At 44.5% G+C, this 26853-nt stretch overlaps 1 protein-coding gene across 5 annotated transcripts in view; it reads right to left on the bottom strand.

Annotated features, from left to right (window-relative positions):
• Window positions 1-26853, bottom strand: part of LOC105689259 (protein kinase C-binding protein NELL1-like) — a 36034-nt gene continuing 9181 nt past the window's right edge. Inside the window, exons 1-14 of one of the 5 annotated variants that reach the window (XM_020854168.2) lie at window positions 12768-13185; window positions 11019-11261; window positions 9522-9672; window positions 9105-9387; window positions 7601-7756; window positions 7284-7506; window positions 6755-6946; window positions 6454-6573; window positions 6039-6299; window positions 5581-5946; window positions 5229-5488; window positions 4888-5127; window positions 3014-3063; window positions 1-1357 (exon numbers count right to left, since the gene is read on the bottom strand). In XM_020854168.2, the coding sequence (XP_020709827.2) occupies window positions 943-1357; window positions 3014-3063; window positions 4888-5127; window positions 5229-5488; window positions 5581-5946; window positions 6039-6299; window positions 6454-6573; window positions 6755-6946; window positions 7284-7506; window positions 7601-7756; window positions 9105-9387; window positions 9522-9672; window positions 11019-11261; window positions 12768-12954 (3147 nt within the window). In that variant the 5' untranslated portion in view covers window positions 12955-13185 and the 3' untranslated portion in view covers window positions 1-942. Of the gene's footprint in view, window positions 1358-3013; window positions 3064-4887; window positions 5128-5228; window positions 5489-5580; window positions 5947-6038; window positions 6300-6453; window positions 6574-6754; window positions 6947-7283; window positions 7507-7600; window positions 7757-9104; window positions 9388-9521; window positions 9673-11018; window positions 11262-12767; window positions 13186-26853 lie in introns of those variants that run through there. The other 4 variants (XM_020854167.2, XM_012406164.3, XM_048657781.1 and 1 more) reach the window with 4 other exon arrangements.

Consider the following 26853-nt stretch of genomic DNA (forward strand, 5'->3'; position numbering starts at 1 on the left):
TAAATTAGGCGATTGTTTTTATAATAAATTATTGCACATTGAACAAACGATTACTGGTAATTCTCTGGTGCGTATAACGATGTAGATATTATATGTATAGCAATTAGCTTTTGGAGATTTTTTTTTTTTTTCATTAATTTATCTAATCAATATTATTTCTTTCGTTTTCTTTATTATTTTGTTATGTCGTTATCTTTTTTTTTTTTATTCATATATATTCGTGTATATATAACTTTTTTCTTGTCTTCGTTTAGTATTGAATTCTATTTATTTTTATAGAGTGCCTATTCAATAAAGGAGGAATGTACTTGGTGGTTGCGTAGTTGAGCAAGGATATAAGAATTGAGCGAACTCAACGTATTTCGTTACTCTTAAATTTAAAGCTCGTATACGACTACATCTATTAGTCCATCCAAATGATCGTTATTCTCTACACGTACCATCGTCGCGTGAGAAATTTTCAAAAATTATAATTCGTTGGCCCGAAGAAAAAAGAGCAGCAAATAAGCTCTCTCACCCCTGAAAGAAATCAAGTTATTCATTTCATTTCTTACATAGTTCGTATTTATATATATATATATATATATTTTTTAATTACCAACGGCCACATTATACGGATATAGGCTATAAGTTTGTACATGAAATGTGAAGAGCTTAAGCGGAATTAGCCAGCTATAGTTTAGTCACGTTTATAATTTACCCAATTCTTAAGCCCGCCCAACTTCACAGCGTAATGCAGTAGCGCATATAGTACTAGAGAATTTGAGTAGGAGTAGTTGACTATGGAGAGGTATTGACGTGTAAATAATAATTATTATTATAATTTTAGTTTTTTTTTTTCGTATTTTTTTTTTTTCGTTCCTTTTCTTAGTTTTTTTTTTTTTCTTTTTTACAAAAATCAAAAACCTCTCCGACGTATGGAATGCTACCTGACGAATCAACTTATAAAGTTTCAAGTCGTTCCACCTCTGTTAACTGCAGGTCTCTGCGTTGATTTTGCAGGTAATACTGCAGGTGCGGAGACACTACGTGCCAGAGTCTTGACAACGCTCTGTCTACCTTCCTTATTATACGCACTAACACCACCACTGTTACCCCGACGATAGTAGGTATCAATGGACCTTTTCCCATTAATATCACTTCTGGTAATAACCAGAGAGTCCTGAGCTCTCGTAGTCTGCTGAACGCCCTTGTTCGTCGAGGGTAAAGTCGAGGAGACCGTTGGTACCGTTGCTTTCGATGTACCAAATGACGGAGACCTCGACAGGCCCAATAAGCTAGTGCTACGAAGCTGCCCCGGCCGTTGGACGATATCACCAGCACACCGGTAATCATAGCTGCAGCATAACTGCCCATCCTGGGGATGAAAAGTCATCATGAAACTTCATTTTCGTCAATCGGCCACGTTACTTTTTCGTCTTACTAATCGTAGTAGATTTTCTATATCTACGTCGTATAGACGATGGAAAAATTTTGCCTTCTTATCTCTACTTGCTGACAACGATTATTATCATTTCGACATTTAATTGATCAATAGTCGCACGAACGATTGACTGGGAAAATTTTCAACCGACGAAGACAAAATTTTTCTCATTCAAAGAGAATTTACGTATTAACGAAGTACATCATGTAATTCATTGTTTCGTTTGATAACGACTCCATCTCGATCATGTGCAGAGTATATTTTATATTCTTTTCTCTCAACCGCTGGATTTTTATGGCGTGGAGGATAAAGTCAGCGCGAGATATTAAGAGTTTCCATTTTTTTTTTTTTTTTTGAGAAGTTGAAATTTTCTTTCGTGCGATAAAACAGGCGAGTGACGACTCTGGATTCTGATTGTGGGTCTGGCTTTTTGAGATCCCCGTGGGAGATCAGCTCGTCGTTGACTTGGAAAATAACGACGAAATAAGTAAATGTGAAAGAAAAATTGGATCGAACGAAACAAGTTTAATAAAACTGAAGGAAACGAAGAGTCTAAGTTAAGAATTAGGAAGGTATTAGACATTACCTCTGAGTAGTCGCTCTTCAGATACAATAGCTCCGAACTAACGTGGGGCGGGGGTTTCACTTCACAAATTACGAGTACATATAAGTAGTACCATTAGGATCCACACACATTCATAATAATCATGCGGATGTACGAATCAAAACAATGAATTATCATAATATGTCTTCAGTCTGAATAGGTAGAATCTACGCTGGTCTACGCTGCAGCGACTTTGACGGAAATTTTCAGCGGCGATTTTTAAAAAAGGAAAATTCTGATTTCAACGATTAAGAAAAGATCGATCAGCCGGCGAATATTCCCGTGTCAGTCGCTGTAGTTTATGTATATATATGAATTATATATATCTTGATAAGTAATAAATTTTAGAAAAGAAACAGATAAAAATAAATTAACAAATAAATCCTAGTGCTTCTATGGTTATATAGATTTCATATGCAATTAAAGAAGTAAATGGTGCAAGAAATGCTGAAATAGATCAAAACCGTGTCAAGATGCTTGATATGTGTTCGTACTGATGTTTACAGCTGTTATTAAAACTGACTTGACGGGATTAATAGATTTGTAAATGGATGTAAATTTGATAACAAAATTGCATGCTTCGTGATCGTGCAGTGACTGCATGAAGGGCACTTCATCGATTAATCATTTCTTTGCGAATAGATCCAAAATATTACAAGTGTAGTCGTGTGATATAAAATTTGTATAACGAACCGTGACCTGCATTTCAATGTGTCGAAAGGAAATGCACATTCGATGCAATAATTTCAAATAAATAAACGATAAAATACAGGCCACTTGCGTGCTATGAAATATTCGATAAGATTTTGTAAAACGGATAGAAAATAGAAGAAAACAATAATAATAATATCATCATCGAATGCAAAAGTGAATAAGAGTTATCGAATGATCAGAGTGATAATTGATTACATAAGAAAGTGGATGAAATAATTATTTAAGAGTAGTAGATTTAAAGGTAGGTAGGTGAGGTAGAGTGACGTGATTACCGATGCACACAACACGCGCTATTGCTCACCAATTGGGCGCAGTACGGCACCTGCAAGGATACCCAGTGTTAGGCTGTTAGTCTCAAGCTAAGGCATGTTAGCATGTTAGGTATTGCTGTCGCTATGATAATTTTTTTCTTTTTTTTTTTTTCTTTTTCTTTCTTTTATCTTTTATATACTGGTCATCATTCTATTGCGCCCAAGAGGACCGTCGATATTTATTCTTTATTCGCAGACGAATGTATTATCTGGTTTACAAATCAATCGTCATTTCACTGGTATATGAAAAACCAAAATAATTTTTGAAAAAAAAAAAGTACAAAAATATACATAATGAAAATTATTCCACCGTTGTCAAAATATCGTTACGATCTTTCCTAGAAAAATAGAATAAAATAATATAGGCAATACATCGATAATATTTTACGTGCAAAATATCGATAGTGTGTGTGTTTTATATGAATAAATAATATCCTTACGGGTTTTTCATGGCCCCGTTTAAAGGGTGAACAGAATTCACGATCGTGTGTCATGTGTATTGGACGTTGATAATTATTGGTCGGATCTAGTCAGCGTTGTTATACAGTCTGCGCATGGAGGACACATCACGTGCACTATTTGGTAAATTTTTGGAATCAATTGAATTTGAGTTTTTTGATTTTTCTAGTCAGGCGCATTAGAATGGTGATAATTTTCGCTGATATACAGTCAATGTACGAATGATCATCCATGCAGGGCCGACCCGAAGCAAATGTCACCGCGTGACGTTCGTAAGCCTCCAACATAAGCAAGCTAGCGATAAATACTTTGATCAATTCGCAGGGCAGCGCTTATATTTTTCCGTATGCTTTCAAAGAAAATGTCAGAATTTCGTCATCTCTTCTTTCTTTCTTCATTCAACCGTGTCTGTAAATCGTGTACTTTTAGTTTAAAGTTTTTGAAAAAATTTTTCGGATCGACACCCGAAAAGCAGCGATACTTCAGCATCTAAGCGCTGCCAGTCTGGCAACATAAAACTCAGGCTAGCTTAGGGACGCCCCTGTATGTGGCTCAAAGTCAACGCTAATATGCTAACAATATATTATAATAATTACTAATGACAATTAAAATTCTAGCGGTAGCAATCTTGCACACTGCACCGAATATGCAACATAAAATTAGAAAGAAAAAAAATTATTAAGTGAAAAAAAAAAAAGAAAAAAAAAACTCATGTATTTTGGTAAATTGTATATATATATAACATATGTAGGGGTATATGTATACCTCATATACATGATATGATATATGATATATATATTGTTAATATGCATTCAACTAATTGTAAGCAAAAGGCAATGCTCGTTTTTTCTTTTCTTCACAAGTATTTTAATTACTAACCTTGCGTACTCATAAAATGCTAAGTCTTATCAGGGTATGTAGTACATTCATAATAATATATAGATTTTATTAAAAGACAATATTTAATTTTTTCTATCTAGAAATATACTTATGTACCTAGATGTATATTTCTTTTCGTTACGGGAATAAGATAAATCAATCGGTCGAAATAAAAGATAATCTGTTCAATCCCTCTATAGTTCTTTTTCTCCCGACTATATTACTTTTTTTTTTCTCTCGTCGGTTCCCGCAATCATTCTCCTTAACTCTCACCAAGGTACACGCGTATGTGACGAGCATCGATCGTTTTAAAAATTTTTTTAATTCAACGACAAAGTTTCCGATAATCCCAACGAATGACGTGTACGTTGGAGCGAGATTCTAGTGATAAAAAATCTGGTAAACTTAATTCTTCTACGTATACTATACGTACAACCGAAACGTAACGATGTAAAAATATGTTAAAATTGCATTCGCGACTGAACAAAGTTGCTTACCTTGCACTCGCACGTGGTGCACTTGTCGTGGGGGTCCTTCCACGAGCTGCTACTTTCGTGCATTATACCGGCGTAACTGCAGGGCTGAGGATGATTGGACGTGAGAGAAGTACCGTTCGACGAAACTTCTCTGGCGCAAGGATCGTCCTCGCATCTTGGACAGCAGTCACCGTCCTCGGTAACGGGATTCGAACACGTTACCGGTGGACATTCCATTTGCCAGCAGTCTATTTCTCCGTTCTAACGACAAATATGGTTATTTATTCGGCGCTGAATCGATGGAGGAATGAGAAGAAAAAGAAAAAAAAACAAAGTAATATCATCTTTCGTTCGGTTCGTACCAAACATTCGCAAGTTTGACACTGATATATCCATCTTTCGCCGCTCCTGAATATCAGATGGTGGAGCTCTTGGTGTCTGCAAGAGGCGGATGGATCGCATTGCGGGCAACACTTGTCCCTCTGGCTAGCGGAAACGCTGCAGTTGCAGCTCGGTTCCTTGCAACTAATAACACCGTCTTGGCAGGTACACCGTCTGCACGGATATCCGGCGGGGGCGACCGTGTCGCCGTTTCTCACCTCCTTGTCTTCGAATATACAGCCTAAAAAAATGGGGGGGGGGGGGGGATCGTATCAATTTCTACTCCGTTCGAAGTCGTCGATCGAGGGTTTGACCGATTATCGGAAGACTCACTCAGTTTACAATCAGGCCCACGTTCGGGCGGACAAACGCACATGTAGCCACCATCGGTATTGACGCACCGAGCATTTGGGTGGCAGGTGTGTTTTCTACCAATCGTTTGATCGTTACACTCGTCTATGTCCTGGCATTGAGTTCCTTGAGTAGTGTCGTGCAGAGCACTGTGATATCCTGGCTTGCAGCGACAATAATACCAACCTTGCATATTAAAGCACGTGGAAGAATGATGGCATCTGTGAAGGTCGCTGGCGCACTCGTCGAGATCTAATTCGCAACTTGTTCCGGTGTAACCGCGTCTGCAGGAGCATTTACCCGGGGCAACGCACTCCCCGCCGTTCTGACAAGGGCGGTTGCATACAGCTGCGAGAAATTAAACGAACGATTATCGGATGATCGGGAGTTTTATTTTCCTACAGAGTCAATGAATTCGAACATCGTCGCCTGGTACTCACGCCTACAGCTGTATCCGTCGCCGACGTAACCGTCCTGACATTTGCAGTTGTAACTGCCCGCCGTGTTTATGCAGATCGCGTGTTCGTCGCAACCGTGTTGGCCGGTAGAACATTCGTCCAATTCGGCGCAATTGAATTTATCCGTTCTGTGATAGCCGGGCAAGCATTCGCAAATGTACGAGCCGTTCGTATTGACGCATCGGGTATTGGCGTTGCAGTGATGTCCTTCCGAGCCACCTTGCTGTTTGCATTCGTCGACATCTAAATCAATATTCTATTACTAATCTTGTTGGATCAATTGACGAAAGATTAATGAATTGATGAAAAAGAAACGGATGAAAAGCACGCTCGATTATCGAGAGCAAAGGAGCGTTTATTAATTCACAGGCAATGTTAGTAGCCTAATATTAGATACCGTGGCAATTATGTCCGTCTCCTTGATAGCCAATGTTACAATGACAGGCGTAAGTTGTCTGGAGATTCAGGCAAGAAGCGTTGATATGACATTTAGGTTTGTCCGCGCAGTAATCCACACCTGTGTTAGTCAGTTTGAAATGCAATGTTAAAAAGTTAGTTGGAGTTATTCGATAAATTGCAATTAGTAAAATTAGTTAGTATCGATCGCTGTAATTATCATCACAGAAATGCGGCGTATCAATATCAATTGAAAAAAAAAAAAAAAATAAGCATTATATCGCCAATCGTTTAACGCATACCTGGGCAAAACTTGCAACACTCGTCAGCCACGCTGATCTGCTGACTTAGCGGGCAAGGCAAGGGCGGGCAAATTTCCGATGCATCGCTTTTGTTGCAGGTAAAACTGCCGTCGTTACACGTGCACAACGTACACGGCTTCGGAGACACCCTGGCGTTGTGCTCGTACAAAACGCCGAAGAGCAAGCACTGCACTGTAGCAAATGAAAATGATCGTTGTACGAAATTGTTCGTAGCTTGTTTTCGAAAGAGAATTGTTCTGTTTTTTTCTCTTCGTCAGGGAATCGAAAACGGTCGGGGATTGGGCGGATCGAGTAACGTGAATACGGACGAACGTGAAATTGTAAAATAAAATTCATTCGTTCGAAAAGTAGAGAAATTCATTCGTTCGACGAACATTGCACGCATCCGAGCACGATTTTACAACCAACGATAGCTGTGGGGGTGCGGGGGTGATCGGGTTTAATTTTGAAATTCCTCGCTCCGATCCACCGTTTACGTGGATTGAGTTGGCGTGGGACGTTTACTTACTGCGACATTTCGGGCAGCATTCTCCCTCCGGTATGTAGGGGCTCGTGCAATTCACCTTGGGGCATGAAATTGGCCTGCACTCTATAACGCCGTGAACGCAGGAGCACTGCTTGCATCCTCTTTCCCAAGTTTCTCCGTCGTAGTGTACCGAACCGTTGACTCTGCAGGACTTTTGGCACTCGCATTCCTCCACCTTGCTGATCCTACCCTCTGCAGCTGCTAACTGAAAGGATTTGAAAATGTTTTTTTTTGTTTTCGTTCAAAATTCAAAAATCTGCGATAGACTAGTTCGATCGCGTCGTCGATATTTCGCATACCCTTTGAGTCAATTCGTTGAGGTTCTGCATGAGTTGTTCGACGGTGTTCTGCAGCATGGAAAATTGACCGCAAGTTGGGCAGGAAGAATCCAACTGTGGACACTGCGAAAGGTACCCGTGCGGACCGGGTATAAGTTTAACGTCCTGCAAAGCTCCCTGTGTGCGAAAAGTGGAAAAAAAAAATTTCTCGTCAAAATCGTACAAGATCCGCTGGCAGGGGTGGAAAAAAAACAAAAAAAAAAAAACAATGGTCATTCGTCTTTCATATCTGCTAACAGGATTGCGTTCTTCGACATTACCCGCGACGTCTTATTATCGTGAATATTATTTCGGCGGAAGGGGAGGGTTTTCTTTATCGGTAAAAAGACTCGGATTTTCACCGTCCCTTTCCGCCATCTAATTTGTGAGATGGAAAACTGCGGGCGGCAAGGGAGGCAAAAGTGCGAGCGTTGGACGGTTCTCGAAATTCTCATGGTCGGGGCTGAAACGAGACAGTCGCCAATTGTCAGCCGGGGGGAGGGGGGGAGAACGGAAGGGGCTAAAAGAGCTGAAATACATCGGGGCATTCGAGAATATCGCGTGTAGCGAGGCAATTTATAATAAGACGTCATCGGGGAGCGAAGCGCGATAAGAAAACGTCCCAAGATTGCCGAACGAACTAACAGGATCAGGCTTTATTCCTCGAAGGATATTCCTCTCTAATTTCATCCCCGACTGCTCGGACCCTCTGAAGGCTATCGGAGTAACTCCAGCTGCTCTAAATCCCAAGAAAATAAATGACACACATGTGAAAATCGCACCCGGTACTCTGGGAAACGACAACTGCGATGTTCGCGATTCGGAAATAGAAGAAAAATTTCACGCTCTGGCTTTTTTTTTTCGTCTTTCAAGCGTCCTTTTTTCGGAAAATCAGCGATTTTTTCAAAACTTGCATCGCTCGGAGGACTCGCTTTAACGTACCAAACTGCAGGCGATAGGGTACGTGAGGAATGAGAAGAGATTATTGATTTCCCCGAAGGTTTTCTTTGAAAGTATCCCGATGATTTGCTTATATTTCCACCCTACGCCGGTCTCCCGTGGTTTCTTGGTACCCTGATCTTTTATTTAATAAACTCCCCGCCATTATTTGGGGATGGTATAGAAAAAAAAAAAAAAAAAAACAACCCCTCCCTATATCCCCGCAGCTACAACGGCACGGGTCTCATCGTACGTGGATTATATTCTACGAGGGTGCAAAAAAGGGGGGACGCAAAGTGCTTTTCGATTTGTTCCCCCCCCTTATACCCCTGCGGTATAAATTAGCGACGATAACCTCTCCGTTAAAATAACATCCGCGCTCGCGTTTTCTCCCGTCGACTGTTCTTTTCATTCTCTCGTTTATTTCCAGAGCCGATTGCAAAGTCGTTCGCCGTAACTCCCTCGGAAATTCAAAGAATCCGAACTGACGTTAACGAATTAATTAACGAAGGATATTATTCTTGCTTCTCGTTTTTCGGTCGCGTACCTTGAACAGGGAATGCTTGGCATTCCTTTGGCCGACCCATAGCTGGAGTTGGGGGCGGGTGAAGTTTGTGTCTGGTGGTCCGGGCCTGAGTAGGCGCCTGTAGAGGGGATGACAATCGACTAAAAGCTCAACCTGCGAACCGCTGATGCTAAGGGCGACTCTGTGCCACGCGCCGTCGGCCAGACGGAAAGGGAACGCTTCCACGTGAACGTTTCCGTCCCTTCTCGAGAGATAATGGAGCCGTAGCTCGTCCTTACGACCGCTGCTCTGCAGCTCCAGATACCTTGTAAAAGCAAAGTGGAAATTAGAAGAGTAGCGAAGTAATCGGGAGCAAGGATCACGATACCCCTGGAATTACGCTATGCGAAATAGCCGGATTTCGGACAATCGTGTTGCCGTTTTACACATATTACAAACCTATTGTTCCCGTGCGAAAAGGCAATTATTGTACCAGAATTGGCCTCTTCTTGACGAAGAGCAGCGGCTACCGTGAACTCCGGAACCTGCCGAAGAATCGCAGCAGCCCTTTGAAAACCCGCTTCGTTCACCCGAAGCTCTCTTTCATCCCCTGAGGAACACAAGAAATCGTGAAATCAGACGGAATCTTGTAGAATTTTACTCCGAAACGGGTGAAAGAAATCCACCCCCCTCGAATAATAAACACCCTTCGAAAACTTTGTGCTCTGCAGGAATGTGCGCCGTACAGATAGCGTGGGATATTGTCGCACGGATTCCCGAAGCTCTCGCCAGGGATTTCGTACCCCTCTGTAAAGAGCTAATTATTGCAGCCGAACCGCATTATTGTCAGCGTTTGATTAAATTCTTATCGAAACTTCGCACCCGCTCCAGTGGGGCGTACCAACGTCATAACTCGGGATTCCGAGTCCTCAATTTTTTCGCACTACTCGAGATCACGTAGATGGATTTAGAAAAAGCGAATACTGCGGAGGGTGGTGCTGTGAAAATGCGGGAGCAGGGGAAACGAGCGGGGAAAAAGTTGGAGAGGAAAAAATAAGGGAGGAATAACGATTCACGAATTCCCGACGCGCGCGAATATTTTCACGCCCATGTAACTATCGCGTCCGCCTCTGTTCGTACTGGTGTTACGGGGTGAATCGGCGAGTGGTGTTATTACGGGGAGCGTGTCGAAGCTTCTCTTTTACGACGTGTTAAACCAACAACGGGACGACGACTACGACGACTACGATCTCTAGGGACCTAATTAAGGCGGCGTGAATTTTCTACCTCCCGTAACGTCAACCCCCCCCGTACGACCCCCAGTCCGAACTGCCTACTGTTTGTGCAGCTATGACGAATGATACACCCCACAGACTGCGTTATACTCGCGTATACCGCCCCGCCATTCGATTCACGCATTTAATGAAATTGTCGCGTCCCAACGTCCGGTTGAAAATATGTAAAGTAATTATGTTTGCGTAGGAAAATCGATAGCCGTTGTTCCGGCGACAGTTGAATTCGTTCAACAAGTCGAAGACTCCGTAATAATTTTGCTTGTTTTTTTTTTTCTCTATTTTTTCTTTATTTTTTTTTTTTTTTTAATTACGCTCGAAGTGAAACGTTACGGCACGGCCGGCAACGTCACACCGTCGCGGCAACGAGGTTGTTGACCTTCGTTGACCACCCAGCGGTAGTAGCCCCGCCGCAAATCTCGTGTCTCACGAAAGTCTTGTTAATGATTGAACGACCTTTCGAGTCGTATTTCGTTTTTACTGCTCCTTTTTTGCGCCCCTTTTCCCTCGGCATTCCTGGAATTAAATCGCGATCGCGTGGGCTCCTGGGGGGGTGCGGATCGAGGGGGGAGGGGGCGGAAAAGAACAAAAACGTAACGGGGCAATGAATAAGAAATCGGCGGGAAGCTCGTTAGCGGAATAACGGAGAAATCCTCCGACTCACCCTGCAGGTAGTACGCCGGTTTGATAGCGACCAATCCAGGAACTCTGGATACTCCTTGGCGCGTCGTGTTGTGGAGTTGTAACGCGGTTAGCAGGTCCAAACTGCCCCCGTTGTTGACCAGTCCAGCGTTAATTTCCGGCGGAGGGATGCTCCTTACGCCGGCGGGGTATCCGGACCTCGTCGAGAGACCGCCGACACCGGACGACGACGTTACCGTTGCTTCGCTCGACGACGCTCCCGAAACTGAAACCGAACAATGGTGAAAAAAAATTGTTAGAGAATTTCGTTTCTGCGACGGAATTCGGTTTCCCCTCGAATTCACCGGTTTTCGCACACCAGTCTCTGCGTCATCTTTTGCTCGATCCCGGGGGAGGTGCACCTGGGCACGGGAGGCCCCGTTGGACGCGGTACCGGAACGTTAAGCTTTTGGAAGAGCTCCCGCTGAGTAACGTGGGCTGTTTCTACGTGGTATATTGGGGATGGCGATCGGGGCCGGTGGTCGTCGCTAGTGTTTCCATAGAAACTAGAACCACCACCTCGCGTTAAACGGCGAACGTAGTGACGTAAAACGAGCAAGAACGCCGGTGGTCTGTACGGTACAGTCCTTGGCCTTTTTCGTATAATTAATGGTAAACCTACGTCCCCCTCCTCACCTTTACCGTTATGGTACGTACACACACACACACACACAAATCCATCGCATAGGCAATCATTAGGCCAACAACCAATATTGATTATCGACGAATAATAAAATTCAACGCAGGTGTATAACCGCGTACATCGCACATTATTATGTCCCACAGCTTTAACATAATCGCTGTGCCAATATAACTTTTACTTCTTCTTCTTCTTCTTCTTATTTCACGTGTATAATTTTCGTTTAAAAAGTATCGCTAAAAAATTTAGAGAAATTATAATAGGAAAAATTATCGCGAATACGGTCGTTGGTTTTCATCTTTTTCATCTGAGTTTCGACCGGGAATTTCGTGATACGGCGGAGGGGATGATTTTCAACACCCCGAGCGTGGACTCTGGTTGGATTTTGGTCGGGTAAGGCGATTGCTTCGGCGTGGACGTTCTAGTTTGCGGGGTAAAAATCGGCGTCGGTGCGTAAATTGGGCTTGCTCTATATATAGGGCGTCGGACGAGGGCCAGACGTCAGCTAGATGGCAGACAGCCGGGCGTCGCGACACCACCGGCTATCGAACTGCACCGGTTAACGCGGTCTCCTCGACGACTCTCGCTGCCGTCGACTCCTTGACTTTCCGTTTTCCACTCGACTCTCGAGTCTTTCACATTCTCCGCATCCCTTTATCACGTTCGCATTACAAACCGAGGAAATTTCAACCCCGACGCGGTCACGAGTGACGACGAAAACGATTCGATTCGGATAAGAATCGCTCCCCTCTCCTCCCCCCGGTCGAGTGGGAGAAAAAAACTACCGGCAAAAATTAATTAAAAAAAAAAAACATGAACAAATTAGATGGAAGAGAAAAAAAAAAAAAAACATTCAGGGGCGGAGCTTTCATTATATTACGTAACGGAATCAATATGAAAACACGCGGCACACGAGGACCAGCCCCTAGCTAGCCGCGTATGAGCGTCGCGCGATCTACTCGACGACGCGTCGCGAGGGATGAAAGACTTTTGACTGGAGAAGTTCGGGGGGAGAAAAAAAAAAGAGGCGAGAAAAATTGAAAAATAATTCTCGTTAGCCACGAGACGAAAATTGTCCGAGGGAAAACTCACCGGAAGTTGGCGCACCTTCCGCGGAATCCTGCAACCGCGAAGGTTGCGATACTTTGTGGTGAGGGTTCGGGACGGCCTTAGCCCCCGGGGACTTGGTTTCCATTCGGTGAGCTCCGAGTTGCGGGGCCCTTGCCAGAATAATGAGAGCAGCTAGTTGTAAGGTGGTGTTTATTTCGTGCACCCTCATAACCCGGTGAAATCATGCAGATAGGCAGGCGAAACGAATTGAGGAGGATCGGAGGTGCTCTTTACCGTCACATTACTGCGGCGCGACTGACCGCGATCGATTCGCGATCGGAACACGCTCGGGTTCTACGCGTTTCGTTTTTCGCAATTTCGTAAAATTCGCTAGTCGCGGGGATCGCGTGCCACCGACGACGCGTATCCGTTTATACCTGTGACGGAGCTGCAGCACCGCGCCGCACTGCAAACCGAACTAAACGCAACGCGACGCGACGGGACGAGGTCGAGAGAAACCCGAGACCGTACGGTGTAGAGCCGTTAACGAAGAACCGACTGGCTCACTTATGCCCGACCATCGTCGTCCGTGAAAACCCGCACCGACCTTTTTTCGTCGTTGTTACTTCAAGGTAACCGGACGCCACGTGCCTCCGAAAAATTGAAACCTCGTACGCGCAAAACGCTAACCGCCCGTAACGCGTGCCTCGCTCGAGCGGACCATTGATCCTGGAAAAAAAGGTTCGGATCGTCGGCGATTCCCATAGTACGTTAGCACCGGATTTCTACGGAAATTGCGAAATTATTGCGGACTCATTGGGAGGCGCGAAAATGCATTTCGCTTATTGACACTCGATCACCGTGGGAGCGAGCGAGCCTTTTCGTTACCGTTGGCGTTTCATTATCGTAACGGCGACGGACAGGCACGCGCGATCGCATTTATACCGGAAACTTCTGCCTAGGTTTGCAGAAAACCGCGCCATTCATGCGATGATTAACCTTTGCTAATCGCATTCGCAAGGTAATTCGTAATTACGTATCCTCTGTAGGGTCATTAACTCGTAGCTGCGGACATCGACACGATTACGGAACTGCATCTCCCCTTCGATCATTCGAAACACGATCGAGACGCGGCCGCGTTCTCGAAGCCCGTAAAATGCGAAGGTGACGGTCCAGAAAATCGTTGACATATCAAGCGGCCCGGATAGCCTGACATTATCGGAAAGTGCATCGCTGAAATACCAGCTGGCGGGGTTGCATTCGCAGCGGATATTTTCGAAAAAACTTTCCGGCCGCGATAGCCGAGCCGAGAATCGGTAAAAATTCTCACAATCGTTGATCCGAGCTCCGGTCGAAGTAACTGCGTAAAAAAAAAAAAAAAAAATGCGGATGAAGGTGTAAATAATCTTACGTATATATTTTATTACTGGTTTACTCACGGGGGCGCGGTGGCGAGGGGGCGAAAACACACACCCACCCACCCACCCACACACACACGAGTCCGCGGTGTATTATAGTTGCGCGTTTACAATAAGTATACATATTATATTCAGACGCGGCATTCCCAGCTCGGTGTTAATATTTTGACCAAATATTAAACCCACCGCGATGTGTACCTTTTACTAGCGCGCGCCGCTCATTTCAGATTCCCCGAGAGAATATTTTTCTCTCTTCCTTCCTTTTCGTTACTCTTTTTTATGCTCCTACTCTTTTTGTTTCTTCTGTTTGGCTTAGATTAGATTGTCGTACCATGTGGCGTGGTACACCCACCGTGCGTGTGCTTCGTTCGAGACGTTCACATAATTTTACCATTACTCGCGTGTGTGTGTGTACGTCAGCTCATACGCGAGAGTAGGTACGTAATGCACACGGTCATCGCGGGTATTTTTAGAGAACAAAAAAAAATCTTCGAATACCTCCGTACAGGTGATGGGAAAGCGTGTAACCGATTGATCGATTTTCTATACCACCGGTGGGACGAAAAATCTCCAACTCCAACAGGGTCACCCTAAATTCTGGTTTCCCACGCGTACCTTGTTCGCGAACGTACCCCGAGTGAAAGTGATGAAATTTCTCCGCGAGATACTTCGCGTGTCGCCCGAGTTTACCGAGGGTCGAAGTACAAAACTTTTAGTTTATAATTAGCGTGAGCAACAACGCGGGGGTATGGTAACAATTTTTTTCATTCAATCGCCGTTCGTTTATCCTTTTTCTTTTTTTGTTCAGTTTTTTTCTCCTCCGAGGCAGCCCGGTTATTTTTCTTATCGCGTCCTCGAGATTTTTCAGTTACTCCGCACCTATCGCTCTGAGACAACAGAGGAGGAATTTCGTGCTTCGATGCTCCATAGTTTCTCTATTTTATATCCCCCCGTCGCGTTCGCATAGCTTTTTACTAAACTCCATGTGTTTGTCGTCGATAAACAGATATAAAACCGCGGCCTTCCTCTCCCGTGCGATCGTACCTCGCCTCGACTCGTGGTGGGAGAAAACCAAAGAAAAAAAAAAAAAGTAAGGAAATTTCTTCCACAATTTTTTCCTCTCTGGGACCTGCGTTCGATCGAGGGCTGATTGATGGAGAAATTTACTCGAAATCAAAAAAAGGAATCTCGTTCTCCTTGGCCGGCGCATTTGGGTTTTCGATTCCTCAGAGGTATCGTGTGCGCGATGTGGTATTATGCGATAGAAAATTCTGCGGACCTAAATAATGGAGGAAGCGAATGCGTAGGGGATAATATGCACGTACAGGGGGGGGGGGAGAAGAAGGAGATCCGAAATATGCAGCGGAGGCCGACCCCTAAATTACGAAAATATAGGGTGCTTGTCATTCCTGAATCGTAAATTTTCGGCCAAAGAAAAGGAGAATGGACAGGGCGGGCAAAACGCAAAGAACAATCCCAATGAATAGATTGGAATAAAATCGACCGATCCGACGTGATGCGCATACATACGCCAAAAATGATGTTCTCCCTATCGCGTTTTTCTATATATTTTTTTATATTACGACCAAAGAGAAAAGCGATCCTTGGTAAAGATTTTTAAAGACCTCGAGGTAATTCGTACCGTTACCGCGATTCGCGTACGATCCGCCGATGTATTTTCCTAATTACCTCGTGATTTTCTCCCAGCAATTTTTTTTTCGTCGATCATTTGCAGAGGTGCGGAATACAGGTAACGCGTATGACCCCGCAGGTATAACGAGATTCTTTCAAGGACACATTTAAACGAAGACCGATCAACCGCACCGCGGGTACTAAAGACGAAATGAAAAAGAGAAGAAAAAATAAAAACGAAAAATTGCGAATAAGGAAAAGAGCAAAAAGGAACGACGTCAAAGTAAATAAACAAATGAGACACCCCTCAGCGATCAAGGTAGTAAAAACACATTACGCCACAATCATCCCTCCGGCCGGAGTTTGGGGGTTGGTTTCGAAAGACGTGGATATTATCCTACTCAAGGTCCTCGACCTCGTACCTGTTTCGCGGGGACGACGAAACGAAATTCACTGACGTAATCTACCGTGGCTCGAAGTGGAAAAAAATATTACCGCGAATAATTAGGCAAAAATAAGAAAACACCATAAAAAAAATCGCCGTATCGTTTTCTCACGACATCTTCGGTCCCAATTGATATCGTGGGACCCGAAAACAACCCTTGGTTTCAGCGGGGCGCATAGGTATGCACGGGCGTACGTACGGCTGGGTAAGTATTACATATAGGTGTGTACATAGGTATACCTCGGTCGTATAGTCTGTTCCATGGGCAATTCACCCCGGCGTCGCCGATCGCATCATCAAGAGGGCCATTATTCCGCGTATATAACTTGATATTCTTTACACCCCTCTGATCCCCCCGCGAATACGTGTTCGCTGGTAGGTGTATAGGTGTACGTGTACCACGTAGCGAAGAGAAGAGAAGAGAAGAAAAAACGGGAAAAGAGAAGAGCGGGGTAACGGTCGACCCCTCTTCGCTCCGTCTTCGCCTTCGTTTCTTCCTTCCCTCCTTTCTTCCGCCTTTTCTTCCTTCCTCCCTTAATTCTTTAAGATCTCAGGGGATGCCGGCGCCGCCCGAGCTACGCGGCCAGGCGCCAGTACGCCCGAACATCCCGGCGAATGGGTAATGGAAGAAACTACATACAGACGTTATACGGTGCTACGTAACTGATACAATTTAATACCCCTTGCACACACGTCCGCGGCGACGCTACGTTTTACGTCGTTACGAATCTCGGCGAGGGCATTCGTTTCGCTTTACGCAACGTCGCTGCGGAGGACGTCGTCCGCTGCAGACTCCGAGACAGATTTCTCCCACCCTCTCTTCGAACTAATATGAAATTACACCCCATTCATTTACCCTTTCCTCTTCCACTCGGCCGTCCCTTTTTTTTTTTTTGTTTCTTTTCTCTCATATTCTATTTTCGATTTTATTCGCGACGATGCCAACGCACGGCGAACGTTATTCCCGTTGTTATGCATCGGATGTACCGGCGATCGCGCAGTAGCCGCGCTGTAATGGTTCATCTATATACCTAGCGGGGTAATACAATTTGACGCAGAAATGGGTTGGGTGGTGCCACTTTGTCACGGGGTTTATAGCCTCTCTGTCATTCGCAATAGCTTCGCCTCTCGGTGAAATTCTGGCATGACGGAGAGGCGCACCTAGTAGCTATACGGATCTCGTCGCCGATCCATAACAACCTGCCAGTAGCACCGTATTGCCGTGAAACTAGACTGCGTTACATATGCGCCCCTTGTTCCGGACAGCCGATGGTTCTGCGTTTTATTGAAAGAAAAACCGACGGAAAAGCGATGAAAAAAATGAAGAAAAACTGGAACGAGATGAAACGAGAAATTGGGGGGCAAAAAATAACGGAGGAGCGTAAGGAAGGATTTCTCGTAGGTCGTGCGGAAGAAAAAATGGAGACGATATACGGGGGGTAGCGATGAATCGTAGAGAGCCGATGAAATCGGATGTCCTACGCCGCGGCGGGGATTCGTTGCTAATTGCGCGATATCGCCCCTTCGGACACGGTCAGCTCAACGGGGGTTGGAAACTCGATGAAACCAACCCGTTGCCGCAAACGTTCCCACCGACTCTCCTCACCCCTTTTTTTCACGTATCTCCACCGCCGGTGATGAAATGACGAAAGTGAGGATCGGTCTTGATCCTCCCGGAAAATCCGACGCCGACAATTGCACCGTTAAATTGTCAGACTATCGGTGGTGGAGGGAGAAAACAATTAGCGAAATCTCTGCGGAACGATAGAAAAGTGGAAAATCTCAACATTCGAAAGCCCAGCCCACTCCACGGGGATTTTCTCCCGCTAATTCAGCCTACGGGAAGACAAACCTTCCCTTCCCGAAGTAACCTATCGAATCGACGAGCACGATGCAGCGGCACAATTTGCCCCTAATTTCCAACCTTTTGTAGAAACTCGCCAGACATTATAGATCCGCGCAAAATCTACCCCTACTGCACGTATACCCGGAGATGCGGAAATCCCCTCGGGAATAATCATCCCCTACCGTATGACTAAGTTCCCTGGAGATGAAACGGGAGAAAGTGTGCAAGGAAAAAAGGAACTCTGAGAAAAGTTGGGACCGGAAGCTGACTCATCGTCCTCGTTGCGTTCTCACTTCGTCCTGATCGGCAGGAAATCATTTGAACGAATGGAATTACCGCAAATTTTATGTGTACAAAAAATCTTCAACCAGCTCGAGGGTTCCAGATCGATCGGTTCCTTTTTTTTTTTCTACAATTTTCTGTCCGCCGTTCTGTCCCGTTTGTTTTTCACCGCTGGACATAGTGCAGGGTGTGTAGCATCGGGATATTATGTGCCAGGCACAGGCCGGCCTACCGGTAAACCGGAAGTTGAGAACGCAGAACGTTGAACGAACACACCCTCGACCCGTTCAATACTTTCTTAACGGTCGTCTGCTGCGTCGATCGCGGCAGCAGCGGCGGTAGAGATATGTGTAAAGTTCGACGTTGTTGAAAGAGAATTTCGTTTGGTTATTTGGCGGAAAAAAAAGAAAAAAGGAAGAAAAGAAAACGGTGAAATATCGGGGAATAAGTAGAGAGAACGATGGAGAACCTCCGCGAGTTAAATGGGCGAATTTGTCCAGCCGCGTTGGAAATTGAAATTGGAAGGTAACCCGCCGGCGTCAAGGGCAAAGTTGAGGAGGTAATAGGTAGGCAGCCATCGCGGGAGGTAGACAACATGGCAATTATCCAAACAATTGGAATATGATTGTAGGTCATTTCGACAAATTGTGTGACTCGTTTCTTACGTTTCTTTATCCTTTTATCCCTCTGCTCATCCTTCGTTGTCCTCGTCACGCCGCATAGTGTGATGTAAAAAGACCACCCCTCGTCGCGAGGCCGAGATAACCAATTGGTAGGCATAATATATTATTCGCATTACCCTCGTTACTTGTACTTTTCATTATACCCCTCGTAAGGGGGCCCCAGATCTCGACAAATTATGCGACGAAGAAAAACAAATCGCAATAATAACGGAGAATCGCAATAAGGGACAACCTAATGGGAAATTGTACTTCGGGGCGAACGAGATTCTCTGGCGAACAAAAAAAAAAAAAAAATGTCCGTCGATTGGATATTCCGGATGAGACGGCGGGGGAGAAGTGTCTGCGGTGATAATAGAAATGAGAAGAGGAATAAAAAAAGAAAAAAAAAAAAGGAAGAAAAACGGAAATGAAAAAGATGAGAAGTGAGAGAGAAGAGCGTCGAGAGGGCCGATACACTTTGCTCATATACTAGGCGGTGGTAACGATAAGTGGCACGTGCTCAAAATGGTTCGCAAGCTCCTCTTGAACCTGAATATTTAACGTGCCTTATACCGGAGAAGTAGAGCTCGAAACTTTCGGCCAAGGCCCCGCAGCTGCTGCGGGAGCGATAATTCACCTGAGATATTTTCCCTCCTCGATCCTCGAGGGGTAAAAATGTTGGAAGAAAATTTTCTCGAGGAATTTAGAAAAATTTTGGGCAAATCATCGGGAGAAGGGACATCGTGGATGTGCAGCCCGTGACGCCTCGAAGCGGCACACTCTTCGCTCGCGTTGGCTGACCTGCCACTGACCAGACTACTGCGGATCGAAAAATCATCGCGCAGATCCGAGTGGAAAGTAATCTGATTTTTCGATTCACGGCCCTGCGTGAGCTGCGCTCAGGAATTTTGATATCCACGGCATCGAATTTGACTCTGTCATTTTCCGACTTTTTTTTCTTTCGGATCGACTCTTGAGGATCAGAATTTTATCGATCCGCACCCCGAACGATCCGGTCGCGTGACGCGCCCTGCTACTCGAATATGGGGAATTACTCGATCGGGTCCGACAGAAAAAAAAAAAAAAAATATGTTTGTCTCGAGAAATTATGCATGAGAGGACAGTAACGAGATAAAAAAAAAAATGTTCGTTTCTGAGTTACGGCCGAATAAACAACCGACGCGTAAAATATACATGCGACTAGTGTTGACTACGAATCAATACTTTTCACCGATACTGTTGTGGTATTCACGTTAGACGCCAATCAATACTCCAGTTAGACAAGTCGAAAACCTTCGGATGTATCTCGAACACCTCGGAAGATATTAAATTATTTTTTTTCGTTTTTTTTCTCAAAACAAGGAACGTTTGCGCGACGACGATAACGCGGTTATTCGAAAAGGAGGGTAAGCTCTACGGCGATTTAACCCCGAAATGCGGTTGCGCAAGATTGTTACGTCCGCGCGTATATACCCAGGCGGGTGAAATACATAGATTCCGTTTTCCGCGAAACGATGAAAACGCTGGAACAGGGGTGGTTGGCACAGTGGCCCCGCCTGTGTCGGTTGCGGGTCTGTATTCTCTCTTGGCGGGATGCGATGTAGAAATCTGTCTGTAGGCCGTGACAGAGAGAAGTGGGGGCCGCCATATTGTCTGGCCACCCCGCATTGCGCCAGTAAACTCGGAGTACCAACCCCCAGCTACAGCCACAACTCCGACTCTGACTCTGACTCCGACTTCCACTACCCCCTCGCCGCTAACTCGTCCGCGCCTTTCTGTATCACCAGCTAACTCGCAACTTCTATATGTATATTCAGATACCACCCCCGTGCAGAACCCGCTCCGCAAATCTGAAAAACCCGCCGCGCTTTTTCTGCAATCGAGCAATTTTCAAGGGTGGTTTTTTCCATTTTTCTCTACGGCTCTTAGCTTCGCCCTCGTTCTGGCGGGGAATCAATTGATCTATCGATCGATCCTACCGATCAACCGGATGCACCCTTGCATACGCCACGTCGGATAAAATCTTTTGCCAAGTGTGAAACGGTGCGAGGGAGATCGTCGTGCATCGAACCTGAAAATTAATAGGCTGCAATCGAAGTTCAGCTGGACGGTTTTATCGATGAAGAATATTACTCATTTTTTAAGCGAGGCATATAGCCGTTCATCTATACGTTCGTAGAGTCCTCGGCTACGAGGCATAACGTCTGAGCATTTGGTCATTGTGGGTCTTCGGTCTCCGGTCTGCTTCGGTCGGTCTTTCCTCTTCTCAGTCGCGTTGTTCACTCGCGTATTCCAGCAGGTTCGAAAGGCGAGACTTCTTCGCATCCTAATCTATTTTTCTTATTATTTTTCCGCCCTCCCTCCCTGATTCTCCACACCGTTTTTTCTTACTTCTTGTATTTCTGCTACTGCCGCTACTTTTTCTTCGTCTTATTCTTCGCCGCACTTTCTTCCTCCTCGTCTCTGTTCGAGGAGGGTGATGTGGAGTCGTACGGCGACCAACCGACCCCTGGCTGTTTGCACGCCGTCCGGCATTCTACCGGCGCCAAATTGATTTTCTTTCCTTAAAGAGGATCCTCCCTTATTCCAGAGCTAGCCGACCACGAAGTAAGTTTAATCGCACGCGAGACACCCGTCCCTCCCGAACCCCCCGTTTTATCATAAGACCGTGTCGAGTCGGCAACAACAACCTCCACAGAGTCCTCGAGTTTGGGTCAAAGGTCAGGTAGTTATACCCTATAGAATAAATCGACTTAGGAATTGATTCCATGAAGATATCCTTAATATTTCACTTTTCGAAGCGATAAATTGACGATGACTCGATTAATCTTACAGGTAGACCAATTTTCCTTTCAGATTTGGATTCCTGAGCTGATTATACGTGAGATGACCCTTGAAATACCAAAAAAAAAGATTGATTTTTGGGCCGAAAGTAAAGTAGTTTAAAAATTGAATGTATTACACTTTTCTTACGTATTTTGACCTCGGGAATCCGAATCTTAAAGAAAAATTGATCTACCTCCAAAATTGACCGAGTTATGGCCAATTTTCAGCTTTTTGGGGTCAAAAATAAAAAATTTATTTTATAGTCTATCTTAATGTAATTTGAGCTCAGGGATGCAAATCCGGAAGAAAAATTGATCTATCTGCAAAAATGACCGAGTTATCTTCATTTTTTCGCATTTTTTGGTACAAATTTGAGGATATCTCGAAGGGAAAAAATCGTAGCTCAATTTGGACAACGGATTCGTGTTCCTGAGGTCAAAATACATAAGAAAAGTGCCATACGATCAATTTCAAAAAATAAAAATTTTTGGCCAAAATTTGAAAAAATCGTAAGGGGTACCCCTTGGAAAAATCTCAAATTTTGGCCAAAAATTTTTATTTTTAAAAATTGATCGTATGGCACTTTTCTTATGTATTTTGACCTCAGGAACACGAATCCGTTGTCCAAATTGAGCTACGATTTTTTCCCTTCGAGATATCTTTATTTTTCTGCTCCAAAAAGTGAAAATTTAGCGATAACTCGATCAATTCTATAGATAGATCAATTTAACTTGCGAATTCGGATTTCTGGGACCAAAATACATAAAAATAGCATATAAAAAAAAAATATTTTTTTTTGACCCAAAATCGACAAAATTTCAAGGGGTACCCCTTTGGATTTTTTTGATTTTTGGGTCATAAATGAAGTTGAAGTTGATTGCAGGGCACTTTTTCAATGTATTTTGAACCTAGGAACACGAATCCGTTAACCAATTACAGCTACGAATTAATCCCTTCGAGATATGATGAGATTTTCCGGCCCCACGTGTCTTAAAATTAAAAAAAAAAGAATGTATCTTCAAAAAATGAAAACTAAAAACCGATTCGGGTCTCGGCTGACGGTTCTGCGGGGTTATGCACCGTGGGTGAGCTGTTATTTTCGTGAGGGGCATACGCAGGTGTTGGTAGTATAATACCGGATGCATATCCCTGTCCCTATATCCCTATCCGTGTCGCTGTCCTTGTGTCCTGTTCCCTGCACCTGCGCAGCGTGCCCTTTTGCCCGATGACGAACGACCCCCTCTTTCTTCGACCCCTGTCGTGTGACCGAGCGTCTTTATCGAGTTTCCAAATAAAATAAAAAAAAAAAAAATATGTAACAAAAAGAAGGGAAAACTGAAAATCGATTAATTAATAATAAACGACGATTCGGTGCCCGTAGTATGCCCACCGCAGACCCTCGACTCTCCAGTCTCTCTCATACACCTTATAGATGTCCACCGAGTCCCTTATGTCCACCCGAAACCTGCACGCCCACGTTCTCGTTTTTTCTGTTCGTTTCAACGATCACGATCCCGATGCACCTTGTGCATTACATGCGAGAATCGGCCTCATAAAATTATTATAGCTTATAAATACACACCCACATTTTACACGAACGCGTCATATGGCTGCTGCGAGTTTTTCATCGTCCCTTTACTTTTTTTTTTATCTTTTCGAATTAGAAATTTTGTTGGTTCCTTTTTTCAATCGCTCCTGTCGTTCAACGATATCGCGCGGATGTGACAGTTAGAACAGCAGCAGAAGTATAGTGAAAAAAAAAGAGAAAGAAAATCTGAAATAGAACCGAAGAGATGGAATAAAAAAAAAAATAAAAATAGAAAAGGAAGAGATGGAAGGACGCATGGGAAAGGAATTGGAACTCCTAAAGGCGACCCAGTTTAAGCACATCTAGTTTTGCAGAAATGCGACTGCAGCCGCATGCGGTATATCTTGTGCGAAGTTGGAAAGGGTGGTTCGAGTTGCCCAGCCTCGCGCGGCGCCCTGATTTTCTTCTCCCCGAAAAAAAAAAAAAAATGGTTGAAAAAAAAATAATAAATAAAACGGAAACGAATGGAAAAAAAATATATATACATGCAATGAAATGAGCAATCATCCTACGTATTTCAAAGAGCTCGGAATGGGGGACGTACGTATATAGGCCCGTTGCAGAGGCTGCGGGATTTTGTATACGTAAATGCAGCGCATGCAGGGATGAAATCAAATGTGAAGAGAGAGAGAAAAATCAAAGAAAAAAAAAAAAAAAAATGGTTGAATAAATTCTGTTTACTTTACATAAAATTCCTCGATTCGTTGTACGGATGCGTTGATACCTTCGAAGGTGGAGGTGCAGGTACGGTCGGAGGGTAAACGTTTATACATTTCGAAGCGTATAAAAGCTAAAAAGGTGGAATCATGTATTTGGGTCAATTCGATTGTCGTTTGATATCGATTGCACCTACCTCTGTACTGCACCCTCCGTCGCACTGCCGCACACGCTCGACGAATGGCCGTTTTTTTCTTCTCTTTTTAACATCATTTTTTGCTACTCTTTCACCGGTTTTCCTTTTTTTTTAACCCTCGCTGTTCGTTGGTGGCGGTTTTTCAATTTCTCTTTGTCTCTGCTAATTTTTTTCATCGCTCCCCGAGATAATATACACCCCCTCCCCAAACGTAATTGGTATACTCAGACGAAACTGACGACGGTAAATAAGAGCGAAAAAATAAAACGTCGATCGTGTGCGACGAAGTTGATGATGCGGCTGGTGTACGGTTAATTGTTCGACGTCGAAGGGTGGTGCATCGGGTATTATGGGAGCACGTGCCCACCACCTAGGTCCGCGCGTTCGAATGCCCCCGACAAAACCCCCCCTTTTCCCTCTTCACTTCCCTCAAGAAATATAATATCATCAAATTAGAGCTATATGGTTCGCGCGTAACGAGTCTGCAGTATATGTAACCTTAGAGTCTAATTATACGGTGCTATTCTTCCTCCATATCTCCACCACCCTCTGGAACACCACGCTTTCGTACGCTGCTCCTCTTTTGATCTCGTCGTCCGCCAGACCCGCCGCATTAGTGACACTCGGATCGGCCTAGGTACGGTTTTCAATATTTCCCCTTCCCTTTTTCCCTCTCCTCTCGCCCTCCTAGCCGCTTTTTCACTATTCTTTTCCTCCCCGTTTACCGACGAGGGTTCGCGTCATCGCCGATCGTCGGAGTTAATCGTCGTTCTCGTCTCGTCCAACTTTCATGGAAACTGAACGACGGCCGAGAAGGTCGATGTCGATTAAATAAAGCGAAAACCATAGAGCGTACGATGCGGGTACATAGTGTAAAGGCGGTAGACTTACGTATATATGCATATGCGCTGTACGTGGTATACGAGAGACACAGGTAATATTAAACCACCTACTATACCCCTGATCCCTTAACCTTGCACTTCCGGTCATCACCTCCCTACCGATACTTTCACCTGTTCTCCGAACAACGAATCGCCTATTTGTTTAACCATATTGTAGAAAATGAAAAAATTACGACAATCGTGAAATTGTTTGGACTGATATCTCTGTTGACTAACAAATGGGAATAAATATTATCCTCGTTTTTTCCACCTCGCGTGGGGTGGGATGATAGTTAGGTACGTACAGCATGTGTATGATCCAGCTAAAATGCGATAAAGTCTAGTGATTATGAGAGCGTAAATCAGTTCGGCGTACGTACACGTAGGTGTAAAAGGGTGGAGTTTTGATAGCCCCGTTGGATACCTCGCGGATCTCTGGAGATGAGCCAACGAGACTTGTGGCTGTATATCGTATCCATTATTATTATCACCGCTTCGCGGTCGTAGGATGTGAAATTTTCGTTCTTGGGTGGTCACCCCGTACGGACGTGAAATGAGATAAAGAACCTCGCCTCGAGAATACCGGCGGATTTAAGCCGATTAAGAGTGAAAAGAGTAAACCGCGATTCGGAGTCGAGGGGATCGATTTTTCGTGGGATCGTTCTTTTGACGGACACCCTGAGGAGGAGTGGCGACGGCGGATTTCGTTCCATCGATAGGATCGAGACGGTGAATCGCGAATTTGGCGATGATCCAGTGCCACCGGAGGCGTACGTATGCGCCATTCGAAAATATTATATCGAAAGAGGTGGCTGCATCCCGATTCGCCCAACGTCCGAAACCGGGTGATCGACGTCGAGGAGATTTTTTTATTTTCTCGAGCTTCTCTTCTTTTTTTCTCCCCCCCGGGCGATTTGTGTAGCGAGGGCTTTTGTATCTTTTTGCGTTTTCGGTGTAGTGAAATTATCGAAATGACGTTTACGAGGGTCCTCGTTAAATTTAATTCGCAAACCTCGGGGGTTTTACGACGCTGCTTTTGAACGCTAAGTTTTCTGCAACGATCGAGAGCGTGTCATACGAGGTGGCGGGGAGGGAGGGAGGGAGGACTAAAGAAATTCTCCGCATTTCTGAATCGGGCTGAATTTGCAGCTGGCTATAAATGTTCTCCTTATATTCGAGAGATCGGGAGAAGCCGGCGAGGAAACTTTTATTTTCAATTTATTTTTCTTGACGCCTCCTTCGGAGACGACAGCTTCATTTCTCGTCTGCCCGGCTGTCTGCTGCCTCTCCTCTTTCTCCTTCTTCTCCTCTTCTTTTCGTACGTTTTTTTTCTACTGCATTTCTTATTTACTTTTGCTTTCGCTTATGCTTCACATTTCTTTACGCTGGTGATCCACCGCGAAGATATCCGACGTTCACATCTAAATTTAAATCTCTTGCCAAAATTGGGCAACCTCACCGCGGATCAACCCAGCTTAAAAAAGTCGGAGGTTTGCGAATCGACGCTTTTTCCTCGACGCGTAAAAATCCTCAAATTTTACCTACGAATCGAGTCCTTCCGATTTGAACCTAGTTACTGTATAAGAAAATTGTAATCCCGATCGGTGCACCTGGCCACGGTTCTCTTGAAATGCTAAGAATATCGTCGCCAACATTGCCGGGAATTAAGCTGGATATACGCGGACAGTTTATTTT

Source organism: Athalia rosae, chromosome 7 (assembly GCF_917208135.1).
Source record: "Athalia rosae chromosome 7, iyAthRosa1.1, whole genome shotgun sequence".
Lineage (NCBI taxonomy): Eukaryota > Metazoa > Arthropoda > Insecta > Hymenoptera > Athaliidae > Athalia > Athalia rosae.